The sequence below is a fragment of the Budorcas taxicolor genome, chromosome 5, assembly GCF_023091745.1.
Source record: "Budorcas taxicolor isolate Tak-1 chromosome 5, Takin1.1, whole genome shotgun sequence".
Taxonomy (NCBI): Eukaryota; Metazoa; Chordata; class Mammalia; order Artiodactyla; family Bovidae; genus Budorcas; species Budorcas taxicolor.
Window position 1 is genome coordinate 36,173,744 of NC_068914.1, and position 14,376 is coordinate 36,188,119.

Genomic DNA, 14,376 nt, shown 5'->3' on the forward strand with positions numbered 1-14,376 from the left:
CCAAAGTACTGGAGTTTCAGCTTTAGCATCAGTCCTTCCAATGAACACCCAGGACCGATCTCCTTTAGAATAGACTGGTTGGATCTCCTTGCAGTCCAAGGGACTCTCAAGAGTCTTCTCCAACACCACAGGTCAAAAGCATCAATTCTTCAGTGCTCAGCCTTCTTCACAGTCCAACTCTCACATCCGTTCGTGACCACTGGAAAAACCATAGCCTTGACTAGACAGACCTTAGTCGGCAAAGTAATATCTCTGCTTTTGAATATGCTATCTAGGTTGGTCATAACTTTCCTTCCAAGGAGTAAGCATCTTTTAATTTCATGGCTGCAGTCACCATCTGCAGTGATTTTGGAGCCCCATAAAATAGTCTGACACTGTTTACACTGTTTCCCATGAAGTGATGGGACTGGATGCCATGATCTTCGTTTTCTGAATGTTGAGCTTTAAGCCAGCTTTTTCACTCTGCTCTTTCACTTTCATCAAGAGGCTTTTTAGTTCTTCACTTTCTGCCATACGGGTGGTGTCATCTGCATATCTGAGGTTATTGAGATTTCTCCCGGCAATCTTGATTCCAGCTTGTGCTTCTTCCAGCCCAGCGTTTCTCATGATGTACTCTGCATATAAGTTAAATAAGCAGGGTGACAATATACAGCCTTGACGTCCTCCTTTTCCTATTTGGAACCAGTCTGTTGTTCCATGTCCAGTTCTAACTGTTGCTTCCTGACCTGCATATAGGTTTCTCAGGAGGCAGGTCAGGTGGTCTGGTATTCCCATCTCTTTCAGAATTTTCCACAGTTGATTGTGATGCACACAGTCAAAGGCTTTGGCATAGTCAATAAAGCAGAAATAGATGTTTTTCTGGAACTTGCTTGCTTTTTCCATGATCCAGCGGATGTTGGCAATTTGATCTCTGGTTCCTCTGCCTTTTCTAAAACCAGCTTGAACATCAGGAAGTTCATGGTTCACTTATTGCTGAAGCCTGGCTTGGAGAATTTTGAGCATTACTCTACTAGCATGTGAGATGAGTGCAATTGTGTGGTAGTTTGAGCATTCTTTGATATTTCCTTTCTTTGGGATTGGAATGAAAACTGACCTTTTCCAGTCCTGTGGCCACTGCTGAGTTTTCCAAACTTGCTGGCATATTGAGTGCAGCACTTTCACAGCATCATCTTTCCGGACTTGAAATAGCTCCACTGGAATTCCATCACCTCCACTAGCTTTGTTCATAGTGATGCTTTCTAAGGCCCACTTGACTTCCCATTCCAGGATGTCTGGCTGTAGGTGAGTGATCACACCATTTTGATTATCTTGGTCATGAAGATCTTTTTTGTACAGTTCTTCCGTGTATTCTTGCCACCTCTTAATATCTTCTCCTTCTGTTAGGTCCATACCATTTCTGTCCTTTATCGAGCTCATCTTTGCATGAAATTTTCCCTCGGTATCTAATTCTCTTGAAAAGATCTCTAGTCTTTCCCATTCTGTTGTTTTCCTCTGTTTCTTAAGGAGTCTTATATTTTTGTTGTGAATGATTTTGTGTTTTATTTTCTTTCGTAATTTAAAAGAAAAACATGAACTTTTTTTTGGCAGAGTGCATGTCATCATCCTTATAAAAACTTTGAAAATTAATATGCTTCATTTTAACACTGCTGATGTCTAAGGCGCTGTTTTAAGCATTGATATGTATTATTTGATCCTGTAGCAACCTTTTGAGTGTTATAGATGAGAATAATGAGGCTTAGGAAGGTTATGTAACTTACTCAAGATCTCATAGCTTATCCAGTGGTAGAGCTGGGATTTCAGCCTAGACAATCTGGTTCTGTAATCTCTGCGCTCCCAATATGTAGGTTTTTCTCATTTTAACAAAATAAAAATTGCATTTCAATTACACGTGTTATATTTTCAGTGGAAACTGGAAAAAGTTTGTACCCAACAATTATTCATCTAAAAAGGACTTTTAGAGATTGCCTAGTTCAATGCCAATTCAATTCATGTGTGCTTAGTTTTGACTTTGCACCAGGGGCAGCAGAGCCTGTGTTCCTTGACTGGAATTCTGGAATGCCTTTCACAAAACCATACTTCCTTTCTAATTTAAAGTCTCAAGAGATTTTAGCAACAACTAATTTTTTTCCCCTATTGTTCAGGAGAGTATCGATGAGTCTTTTATAAAAGAAGCTATTTTAACCCGATTAGATGATGACAATATAGATGTTGTTTTGTCGGCTGTAAGTGCTTTTGAGGTGAGTGACTTTGTTGTTCATTGAAGTGCATGTTTTGCTTGTAAATATTTACTTACCCTTCTCACATGAATCACCTCTAGGCAGGAATATATTTGTAAATTATTCTTTTTTGGAAATAGTTCTGTTGAGATCACAGACTTTTAATTGGGGAGAGCACATAGGAGTAGTTAGATTACACAGCTTTATATATCTGGAAGTTCTTTTAAAATGGAAAAGTGCTTTTTATTAATAGTAAAAATTTCCCAAGGTTCATGGGAAATTGGCTCCTGGGTGCCACTTTTGAGAAACTGCTCACATACAACTTTTAAATTATGTTGGGATTCTTGGGAGATAAATTCCCTTTTTTGGAGGGGGGGATGAATTCTTTATAATTCATAATTTTTTTAAGTTTAATAAGCACCATATTTGAAGCAAGTAAAAATTTACTCATGGGTATTTTTTTCTCTCTAGATTTTCAAACAACACTTTAGTTCAGAAGTGACAGTTTCACATCTCCTGAATCTCTTTCGAAGAGCAGAACTTTCAAAAAATAGGGGATGGTAAGTATTTATATCTCCTCTTACAAATAAGTTAGTGAAATTCTTGAATGAAGTTCACTTTTATTTGGGTTTGTATGGGTCATAATATTCCCTGTGTTTGAAATTTTTCTTAATAAAATGGAAAAAATATAATGTGTGACATAATGCTAAGATCTGGGAAGTAGGATGGGAGGGGACTTTAATTTTTTACTTTATATAATTTTGTGGGGCCTTTTTTTTTTACAAGAATAATATAATACTTTATAACTAAAAACAAATACAAATACATTAAATAAAAAATAGATTCAGAGGCACATGACACTTTTCTGTAATATTTGATGAGCTTTTGTTATTTCATTTTTGGCACCTACTCTTTTTACATGGAAAACTGACTAAGCTCTTTAGAGAATGAGAGCGTGTCTTACAAGTTTTTATATCCTATGTAGTTGAACAGAGCATAACATCTGTTCAGATATTATTTTTTGAACTTAAGAGTGAATCTTGGATTTCTAGTGGAGTTGAGACATAGTATAGTGTGATCTATGTTTTATGTTATAATTAATGATCTCTCAAAAAAAAATTGGGCTTCCCCTGTGGCTCAGCTGGTAAAGAATCCACCTGTGATGTGGGAGACCTGGGTTCGATCCCTAGGTTGGGAAGATTTCCAGAAGGGAAGGGCTACCCACTCCAGTGTTTTGGCCTGGAGAATTCCAGGGACTAAGTCCATGGGGTTGCGAAGAATCGGACACGACTGAGCGACTTTCACTTTCAAAAAAAATAGATTTGACAGAATTGATTAAAAATTCATGCCCCAAATAACCCCTTTGTTAGCATGGATTTTAAGTGATATCTTGATGTTTCTTAGTAATGTATTTGGTAAAGAGACCAGGATAGTGTCAGTTGAGCTGGGAAAGTATAATGATGAGTTTTTGTTGAACTGAAGTCTAATGTATCTCAACCAAATGTGTTTATGTATCTTTTAGGTACAAGGTACTTGAGATCGCAGCAGGCATACTGATTAAAGAGGAAATACTGGGTGAAGATGATCAGTTGTCGAATCAGGTGGTGGTGCATCTGTTGCCATATATGATCATTAACAGTGACGATATGGAATCTGCTGAGATGAAAATGGCTGTTTATTTATCAAAATCAGGAATTTGCTCTTTGCATCCTTTATTAAGAGGCTGGAAAGAAGGTAAGAGATGAAGGTGTTTTTCAGAAAAGGTAAGCAAGTGACACTTTAAAGAAGGAAGATAATGACAGTTAAAAATGGACAGTGAGTGTTATTTGAAATTGTTTATGTTACATGCCAGCAAGATTTTTAAAAATTTTTGCTAATGTGAAAAGTATACTTTGAAAAGGAAGCTGACCCACTGATGAATTCTAAGTTGTGTGAAAAGAAAAATAAAAACCATACCTTCACAGGAAGATTGTAAAACTTTTGTCTAAATTCCTTACTCTGCATTCAAGTGAATGTTGGTGACATAAGAGTCCCTGGTGTTTGATTCTTATGTATACATTCTTTTTTTTTGTAAACAGCTCTTGAAAATGTGGTTAAAAGCACAAAGTCAGAAGAACTAATTGGTGTAGCAAATCAGAAGATGATTGAGTTGCTGGCTGACAATATAAATTCAGGGAATCCCTCTTCAATGTTAAAGATGGTAGGTACACTTTTGAAGTCCACACCTTGGGTTTCCGTCTCAGAATCTTTCTGGACTCTCAGTGGTTACTTGACTAGGTTCTTCTTTTATTTAAAATAACTTTTCCATTCTTGAGTACTTTGTTTTGTTTTAAAAATATATAGTCTTATTTAGTGTATCTTGCAGATTGTTTGAAATCCTTAACATTTTGGAGAATTTATTTCATCATGGTTGTTTATTGGACCAGTAGGAATATAATGTATACTTCTAAATCTTTTTTCCTCTCATTTAAAGTATTAAAGTCATTTTTTTTAAAAAGAACAAAATAGAATCTGAAAGAGGAGAAATTTTCTTTTGCCTTAGTAAATAAACCTTTTAAAAACATAAAAAACATTTATCTAGTTGGCAGGTGCAATTATGTTCATTGTAATTTCTCAGATTATTTTTATAATTACTCAGAAGTCAATGCTTATTACTTTTTTAAGGTTTTATATTTATCATCTCTGATATTAGAACAAATGATACCTAGATAGGCAGAGGTTGAGAAAATTGTTTTTATACAAACCGAGAGCCACCATTAATGGAGGTTGTTTATTTTTCAAGGTAGAGGATTTAATAGGTGTTGGAGAGAAGGAATCCTTTAGCTTGAAGCAGAAAGTGACTTTTCATGTAGTCATGGCTGTGCTTGTCTCCTGCTGTTCGTCCTTGAAAGAAACTCACTTTCCATTTGCAACAAGAGTCTTCAGTTTGTTGCAGAAAAAAATAAAGAAGCTTGAAAGTGTCATTACTACAGTGGTAAGTAAGGAGCGCAGAGGCTCTGGAGAGTCGAATGTTGAGACCACTTTGTCAATCACAGTAGAACTGAAAATTGGAGGCTGAGATGCTGAGTCTTTGGATTCTAGGAGTAGAATATGAAGTGGCCTTTTGTAGTAGTAGGTAATGAATTAGGTGCTCTCTTCCTTTTGCAGGAAATGTGATTGAGTAGTGAGATTTCAGGTTTGTGGTGTTTGTGTCTGATAATTGACTTGTGTTATCTCTATTGGGCCATTTTCCGAGTTATACTTAACTACATCTAGTGATAAGGAATTCACTAGATACATTACTGTTTGAATAATATTGTTTTGTTCTGTTGTTTACTAAAATAGATCTTTTTTATTATTTTTATTTGGATTTTCCAAGCATATTATTATCTTTGACAGTCTTACATATTGATATTTTTACCTACTACCGCACCTTGAGGTTACAAATGTCTTTCTTTTAATATCTGCCATAAATAGCGTCTCAAAGTAGTGTCTTCTTTATTTCTTGGGTTCCTTGTTGCAGGAGTTGCTCAACAGATCTCGTGTTTTTCACATTCATTTGTACCCTTCAGGATTTTATAAGTTCTATCATAGCCATTATAGCTGAATTTTTGTAAACTTTATAGAAATGAATTTTCATATTTTAAAAAAGTGGCCCAGGGAATTCCGTGGTGGTCTCATGGCTAGGACTCTGCGCTTTCACTGCTGGGGCCCAGGTTTGATCCCTGTCGGGGAGTTAAGATCCCACAAGCCATGAGGCTCAGCCAAAAAAAAATTAAAAAATAAAACATAATTCAGATGAGCCCTTTTTAACTTCTTTCTTTATATTTTTGAATGCATGGTGACCTGGACTCTTCTTGTTTTCAGTGATAAAGTGTAGACAAATTGAACATTTTATTAATGGATAGATAACATGTTGTTTTATACCTGATACCCTTTCTGAAAGTTTTGAGCATCTTTTTGGCTGTAGTAGCACATTGAGCCAATGAATTCCACTACCAGAGCCATTATCTTGAAAGTCTGGCTTTGGGTTATTTTACTTCCAAGTTATTACTCTGCACTTGCCTTGCGGAGTCTCATTTGTCATTTTCCTGCACCACTTCTCATGCTTCCTGTTGGCATTTTAGTGTAATTCCTATGCACCTTAACCTTATGCTGCTTATTTAGAATCATCTGCAAATCTGGGGATTTGACCATGTATTATTCTTCAGATCAGCAGTAAAAGTGTGAAACGAGAAAAGTCTCTTTAAGGATCTCTTGGAAATGCAATTCCTTATCTTCTATTTAGAAACATGCTTACCCTTTATTTGATAAAGCATAATTAACAGGAATAACATTTGATTTAGGGATGGGTTTTAAGAAAACACAGATAAAAATGAAGCCATGCTGAACTTATTTGTGTCTTTTCTTGTGAATAGTGATGGTTAGACGTCTTAAAAAATCTGATTAAAACAACTAATCTCCCTACCCAAATACATGTATAGACAAAATTTTTCAAATTACACAATTGTGCAGCCATTGCAGTCCATCTCTATAACTCATGTTCAGGACACCTTTGAATTAGTGCTGTTTTTGTTTTGCTTTAACATTTCAGGAGATCGCCCCAGAATGGCATTTTGAGCTGATGATGGACAGAGGGATACCGTCGGAGCTGTGGGCACATTACGTAAAACAACTCAACACTGCCCAGCGGATTGACGTGGAGGACTCGGTGTTACTCTTGTTTTCACTGAAAAATTTTATTCATACTCTAAAGGCTCCTAAATCTTTCCCTAAAGGTAGGACAAGCCATGAATCCCTTGAGTGATACTGTGGAAAACTGAAGTATTAATTCTACAGTGTTGCTTGTTTTGAATGAAAAGTTCCCAGCAGTGTGTTCACGGAAGCTTACGCCCTTTCCCGTTCTCTTCGCGTCCCCGTAGATGACACATGGTGGAATCCCGAACAGCTGCAAGAAGACAGCAGAGACTACCTGCGTCTGCTCATTGGGCTCTTTGAGACGGTTCTCAGTGGTGCTGATGCCATTCACTTTCGGGTTCTGATGAAACTTTTCATAAAGGTACCCGGTCATCTTTTTCAGACATATTCTTCCCTTGAAGATGATGTTATAGATTATTTCAGTTTTGGTAGTTTTTAATGAAAAAGAAAGCAGACTTTTAAGCAGTGGAGTGTGTGATGATGGAGGCAGGCTGGTAAAGCTGTGCTGAATCATAACAGCAGCCCATAGGTTGGACAGAGACTGACATTGCTGCCGGCCTCCTAATGTATTAGTCCTGCTCAGGTATTTAGTAATCACAACAGCCCAATATATCTGGCTGACTAATGCCATTACCAAAGAGAAACTGTGGTTCAGAGAGGCAGTTTAGGATGTGCAGAGCCACTCAGTGGAGAGATTTCGTCACAGCACCATGACCTCCATGCTGCCAGGCCTTATCCTGTCTTAACCTCTAAACAGTGTTTGACACAGTTGACATGGGTCACTCCGCCCTTAAAGTACTTTCTCAGTGAGGCTTCCTAGCATCATTCTAGTCTGGGTTGTCTGCTGTGACCTCATCCTTTTCATTGTTTGAGCCCAAAATTATAGAGAAGTCCTCTGAATACCACTGCCAATAAGTCCTTTGAACTCATCCATATCCTTCCCAGTGGGTTAAAGTACCCAGCAGAGATGAATTTTAAAGTGACTAGACAAAGCAAAACATTGCAGTAAATTGTTCTTTGTAATTGTACACTAGAGGAAATTAGTGTACAAATTGGAACCAACTTATTTGAGTAAAGGGCTTCCCTGGTGGCTCAGATGGTAGAGAGTCTGCCTGCAATGCAGGAGTCCCAGGTTCAGTCCCTGGGTCGGAAAGGTCCTGTGGAGGAGAGAATGGCTACCCACTCCAGTCTTCTTGCCTGAAGAGTCCCTCAGACAGAGGAACCTGGCGGGCTACAGTCCATGGGGTCATGAAGAGCCAGACACGACTGAACGACTAACACTTTACATACTATTTGAGTAAGGTTAACTTCACTATCTTTTTTTTTAGGTACATTTAGAAGATGTTTTTCAGTTATTCAAGTTCTTTTCTGTTTTATGGACCTATGGTTCTAGCCTTTCAGACCCACTCAACTGCAGAGTAACAGCAGCGCTGCAGACGCAAGCTCTTTATGTGGGCTGTGCCCTGCTCTCTTCTCAGAAGGCGCAGTGTAAACATCAGCTGGCGTCTGCGTCTTCTCCAGGTACTACAAGTAGCCTTGTCCTGTTTTGTCATGACCAGCTGGTAATGCTTTCTCTGTGTGAGATGTGTGAAGGTTGTGGTTTGGAGAATTTGTTTTTATTAGTGTGAGTGCACTCTCTCTCTCTCTGTAGGGGGGGAATGTGTGTGTGTGTATTTATGTATATGTAGGCTGTTTGTGGCTACTTTTATATTGCTTCTAAGTTCTAAATATCAATTGCAAAATCTTGCCAAAACAAATAACAGAAATGGTAGGTGATTAATTTTGGGATTTTACTATCCAACTGTTCATTTTTTTGAGTAGTCACAAGCTATCTAGGGAAACCAAACCATCTTAATACAATTCAGCATTTAAGTGATTGATTGTATAAAATTGGTCTCCATTCAGGCAACCCTTCTGGATTTATCTCTTTTATCTGGTATAAAGTAATTTTCAGGTTGGGCACTCAGTAATGAAACAGCCAAAAATAAAACTTATGCTTTTTATAAGTGAAATTATAAATTTTTCAAAACATGCAGAATTTCATAAAGTTGATATGAATATGATTTTGAGAAGTGGATTGACTTATAAAGTTATTGACAAATGAGAGGATCTGGCAGAATCAGACCCTATAGTGACTGAAGGTGAGAAAATTGATGAGGATGATGGAATCATTTTAGTATGAGAGGAAGAAGAGTGGCCCGTGGGAAATCTGAACATGCTCTTGATTTTGTCTTCCCAAATCACTCTTTATAAGTGGTCTGTGAAAGCAAAGTGAATGATCCTACATTTTCCTCAGAACAATTTCTCAGTGTTTTATTAGCTGCTTGAAAGAGGACATAATTATGATTGTAATCAAAATTTTGTTATATGTGAGATAGATACAATTTCAAGTTTTGCTTACAAAGTTAATCCCATGAATGTAATTCTTTTTCCACTGCTTACTGTAAAATTGCAGTCCTCTTTTTAAATGGGTTTACTTTTTTTTTTTATGTTTTGGCTCTCCGTATCTTCATTGTTGCAGGCAGGCTTTCTCGAGTTGTGATGAGCAGGGGCTACTCTAGTTTTGATGCATAGGCTTCTCGTTGTGGTGGCTTTTCTTGTTGAGCACAGGCTCTAGGATGCTCCAGCTTCAGGAGTTGTGGTACACAGGCTTAGTTGCCTTTTGGTATGTGGAGTCTTCTCAGACCAGGGGTCGAACCCATGTCCCCTGTTTTGGCAGGTGGGTTCTGGACCACCAGAAAGTCCTGGATTTACTTTTAAGAAGGTGTATTTAGGTTTTTTGGATGTGAACTTCATGCACATTTCTTAACTTTCCATTGAATACACTGTAAGCATCTTTCTATATTAATATATATAATTGTATATTTTTTAAATGTCTGCAGAATATTTTATATGGAGATATGCCATATTTTATGAAAATAGTTATTCACTGTTAAACTTGTGAGTTTAAAAAAAAAAAGTCACAAGTAGTTAGATTTTCTAGTTAGGTATGAAATGTGCTATTCTTTAGCATCAAAGGCAGTGGCTTCTCAGGGCCATGCCTCTTTGTGGGCAGCACGACAGCGGACCTAACGTTTCCTGTGGCATTGCAGCAAGATGAGCTCCCTTCATACTCCTGCTGCTTTGCTTTCTGTCACCTCCCCCTTCCTAAAGTGCTGTTGCATTTATGCTCCCTAGACATGTCACAGGACTGTTAGAAACAGGAGAGGTGCGTTCCGTTCTGCTTGAAAGCTCAAGGACCACTAGCATCGCCTAGGCCCAGATAGAGGCCGCTTACTCATTGCACCTGTCCTCAGACCACTCCACTGCGAGTGTGCAGTGAGCTGCTGCTGCTGCTGCTAAGTCACTTCAGTCGTGTCCGACTCTGCAACCTCAGAGACGGCAGCCTACCAGGCTCCTCTGTCCCTGGGATTCTCCAGGCAAGAACACTGGAGTGGGTTGCCATTTCCTTCTCCAGTGCATGCATGCATGCATGCTAAGTCGCTTCAGTCATGTCTGACTCTGTGCGACCCTATGGACAGCAGCCCACCAGGCTCCTCTGTCCACAGGATTCTCTAGGCAGGAACACTGGAGAGGGTTGCTATTTCCTTCTCTGCAGTGAGCTTGTAGCCATACCTTATCCATAAGGAATCTTGGCTGGTATTTGTTTTCATATAATTACAAAAAACATGATGTTGTTTAAAAGAAAAAGAAAAAGGACTGGAAATTCTAGCAAATAGATACCTGGGCCTGAAGCTGCCCTTTTGAATTCAACTTTTCAGCTGTTCATTTCTGGCTTTATTTTGTAAATTAATTTTCTGGAGACCAGGAAAGTCTAACTTTTATGTGACCTCAGAAAGGTATGAACACTTGTCATACTGTTTCTTGGCATTCCAGAAGTAGTATATATAGAATGGATCATTTCTAGCAAGATAAAAAGTACCAGAATTTGCCCCAGTAAATAGCATGGAATAAAGCATAAATAACTCACTACTATAAAAGGAATTTAGTTCTCTTTATCCCAGAGACTTCTCTTTCAAAAAACCCTGATTCAGTCGCTTTCACAGATTCATTTTACCATGATCCTTGAAGCCAGTTTATTTCAATGTTGTTGAGCTGGGCAGGGCATAGAATGAAGGAAAGCTTCCAGATTTTGTTTAAAACCAGCACGGCATGCTGACAGACAAAAGGCGATGGGTGCTTTGAATAATAATGCAACAGTTCTAAATAAAATATTTGTTGGGTCCCGGAGCATTATTTTAGAGAATAAACATTTCCCCAGAGTTCATTCCAGCAGGACAAGATTGGTTCAAAACTAGGAACTCTATTATGTAATTGGCTAGAGAAAACTCATATAATCATGTCCAAAGATCTGAAAAGGCATGAGATAAAAATCAGTAACTATTCCTAATTAAGTGACAGCAGAATAGGAGTAGCATGATGAAAATACTTCTCAAATCAGAAGCTAGTATTTTTGCCACGTAATTGGGGAAACAGAAACATTCTTGTTAAATTCATCAATTTTATTGAACATGGTTCTAGTTGGCAGAAATAGATGCCTTTCAAATACTAGTGAGATGTATGAATGATAAAGCTGACATCCCAGATCTGTGGGGTTCTTAGGTTGAATATTAAACAGGAGATCTGGTTAGTCATTTGGAAATATTAAAGAAGTTTGCCTCCAGCCTTATTCCTTAGACAAAACTGTGAGCTGAACTAAAGGTTGCACGTTAAAAAGACAACTTGGCTTTAGTGTTAGAAAATGTGGAGTACATATGGTCACTATCTAAATATAGAGGCCGATACTTTTTAAAGAGAGCACCTTTCTAAGCAACATATAGAGCCAGAGGAAAGATTCTTCTATAAAGCTGTAAAGTTTCCACGCCAAAAAGAATGGGAAAGCAAACATCAGTTCAGGACAAAACGTCTGCCAAGCCTGACGCATGAGTGGGTTCTTCCCTCTGCACACTTGCCCAGGGGTGTATGTACAGGACGTTTGTTGCAGCGGTTTTAATGCCAAAAGACTAGAAACAATCTGAACTTTTACTAGTAAGGTACTCGTTTTTAAAAATATGGACAGCACAATCTAGCATTTCTGTACAATTTTAAAAGGCTATTTAAGTTAGATATGTATGTATCGATAGTGGTATGGGAAACACTCCCAGTGTGCACTGAGATGTGAGAGCAGCTGTGCAGAATAGCACGTGTGTGCTCTGGTCGCATGTGTTTTCAGACAAGCACACCGGTGCACATCCAGCATTTCTCTAGGGTAGCGAAATGATTGAACAGTGGCTTCAGGGAGGGGGTGTGAGCCGGGAGGAAAGCTCTCATCATGTGCCGCTCGATACTGTTGCAGTTTTATGCTGCTTCAGTGTTTTCAGTTGTTACTTAAATGTTTTTCCCTTTGGTTTCAGTGGTGATGTCTCTACTCATTAATCTGGGCAGCCCCATAAAAGAAGTGCGCAGGGCTGCCATTCACTGTCTCCAGGCCCTCAGTGGAGTGGCGTCCCAGTTTCAGCTGGTCATAGATCATGTGGTTCCTAAAGCAGAGGAGATCACCTCAGATGCCACCTACGTCGTTCAGGTAAACTCGGTGGCAGAGAAGATGGAGTGTGTGCAGACCGTTGTGGACACGCGAGCCATTCTCCCCTTCGTTGATGTTCTGCTTTGCAGGGCATTTGATTGGCTAAGTCATTGAATTTAGAAATTGATATGTCAATATCTGCACATCTTTATCCCCTAATCTTAAAAAGATAGCAGTATCATGTTGCATTTCTGCTATCTTGTCACTGGCTAAAAGACCAGTGTTGGTAGGAAGCTACCAGATGGGTAGTGATACCATTTCCTATTCAGGTTTCAAGGGGAAATGAAAAATCGTTGCATCATTTGGGAAAGCATCTTCCCTGAGTAGCACATGGAGCCCCCCTCCCCCCCCCCACCGCCCGCCCTTTTTTTTAAGCCACTTTTCTTTTTTGTATCCTAGGACTTGGCAACTTTATTTGAGGAACTGCAGAGTGAAAAGAAGCTGAAATCTCATCAAAAGTTAACTGAAACTTTGAAAAACCTCCTTTATTGTGTATATAGTTGCCCATCTTATATTACAAAAGATTTGATGAAAGTACTTCAGGACATCAACAATGAGGTATGTGTAATTTAAGTGAGCTATATCCATTCCAGGTGATGTTAGTGAAGATTATTTTAATTAGTCATGTGTGTACAAGACTGCGTGAGAGTTATACACACTCAGGCGTGAATACTTTCATATTAATGTGAGAGAGAGAAGAGCTGAGGTGGAGGAAAAAGATACAGGGTACAAAAACAAGTAGTACTGCATTTCTGTCCATTTTAAAATTGTGTGTTATCCCTGTCTCATCATTGACTTGATGTTAAATGAATTTTAAAATCACAGGGAAAACCGATGACAATGCATTGATGAAAAATAGTTTGTGTTTATTCTCAGGTGAAAATCTCCACGAAATAATAATATTTGAACATATAAGTCTATGTATATTTCAAAATTGTTTACTTTTTAAAAATATACATGGCTGTACATTTCTGGAGAGGTAGGGGGAGAAACAGAGCTCTCTCTATGGTTCCAGGGAAGCCTGTGTTACGAAAGAATGAGGTTTATGAACCACTCGTGTAATGGTTTGTGCTTGTAAGCCAGAGAAAACTGCTCCTTATTCTTGTGTTCCAAAAACTCCTCTGGACCTTACCAATCTTGGGACTTGACTTCAAGTTGAAGAAGTAAGAGAGGGTTGAAGTAAGAGAGAGTTGTTTAGTCGCTAGGTCAAGTCTGACTCTTGTGACCCTGTGGACTGTAGCCCGCCAGGCTCCTCTGTCCATGGATTTCCCAGGTAAGAATACTGGAGTGGGTTGCCATTTCCTTCTCCAGGGGATCTTTCCAACCCAGGGATCAAACCTGAGTCTCCTGAATTGACAGATGAATTCTTTACCACTGACCCACTAGTGACGGAGAAGGCAATCGCACCCCACTCCAGTACTCTTGCCTGGAAAATCCCATGGACGGAGGAGCCTAGTGGGCTGCAGTCCATAGGGTCGTGAAGAGTTGGACACAACTGAGCGACTTCACGTTCACTTTTCACTTTCATGCATTGGAGAAGGAAATGGCAACCCACTCCAGTGTTCTTGCCTGGAGAATCCCAGGGATGGGGGAGCCTGGTGGGCTGCTGTCTATGGGGTCGCACAGAGTCGGACACGACTGAAGCGACTTAGCAGCAGCAGCAAGCCACTAGTGAAGCCCCAAAGAGGATAAAATGGAGTAAAAGACATTTCATTATATTGTCCAGGCCAAGAAAATAGATGGCCTGTGTCAGTTCTGTGTTGTTCCTGATACAGTTTAAACTAGGAATTGACAGTCTTGTTCTATGAAGCAGTGTCCCCAAGCTTCTTGGCACAAAGCACTGGTTTTGCGGAAGACAGTTTTTCCACAGAAGGGGTGGCAGGGTGGTTTCGGGATAATTCAAGGGCATTACTTTTATTG

General features: G+C 39.0%; 1 protein-coding gene across 1 annotated transcript in view; it reads left to right on the plus strand.

The window, feature by feature from the left end:
• The window catches only part of HEATR1 (HEAT repeat containing 1), a 51,503-nt gene that overhangs the window by 15,159 nt on the left and 21,968 nt on the right, over nucleotides 1-14,376 (plus strand). Inside the window, exons 13-22 of the mRNA XM_052640112.1 lie at nucleotides 2,142-2,237; nucleotides 2,688-2,776; nucleotides 3,739-3,950; nucleotides 4,295-4,416; nucleotides 4,999-5,190; nucleotides 6,790-6,973; nucleotides 7,118-7,254; nucleotides 8,222-8,414; nucleotides 12,287-12,456; nucleotides 12,856-13,014. Coding sequence (XP_052496072.1) covers nucleotides 2,142-2,237; nucleotides 2,688-2,776; nucleotides 3,739-3,950; nucleotides 4,295-4,416; nucleotides 4,999-5,190; nucleotides 6,790-6,973; nucleotides 7,118-7,254; nucleotides 8,222-8,414; nucleotides 12,287-12,456; nucleotides 12,856-13,014 — 1,554 coding nt within the window. The remainder of the gene's footprint in view (nucleotides 1-2,141; nucleotides 2,238-2,687; nucleotides 2,777-3,738; nucleotides 3,951-4,294; nucleotides 4,417-4,998; nucleotides 5,191-6,789; nucleotides 6,974-7,117; nucleotides 7,255-8,221; nucleotides 8,415-12,286; nucleotides 12,457-12,855; nucleotides 13,015-14,376) is intronic.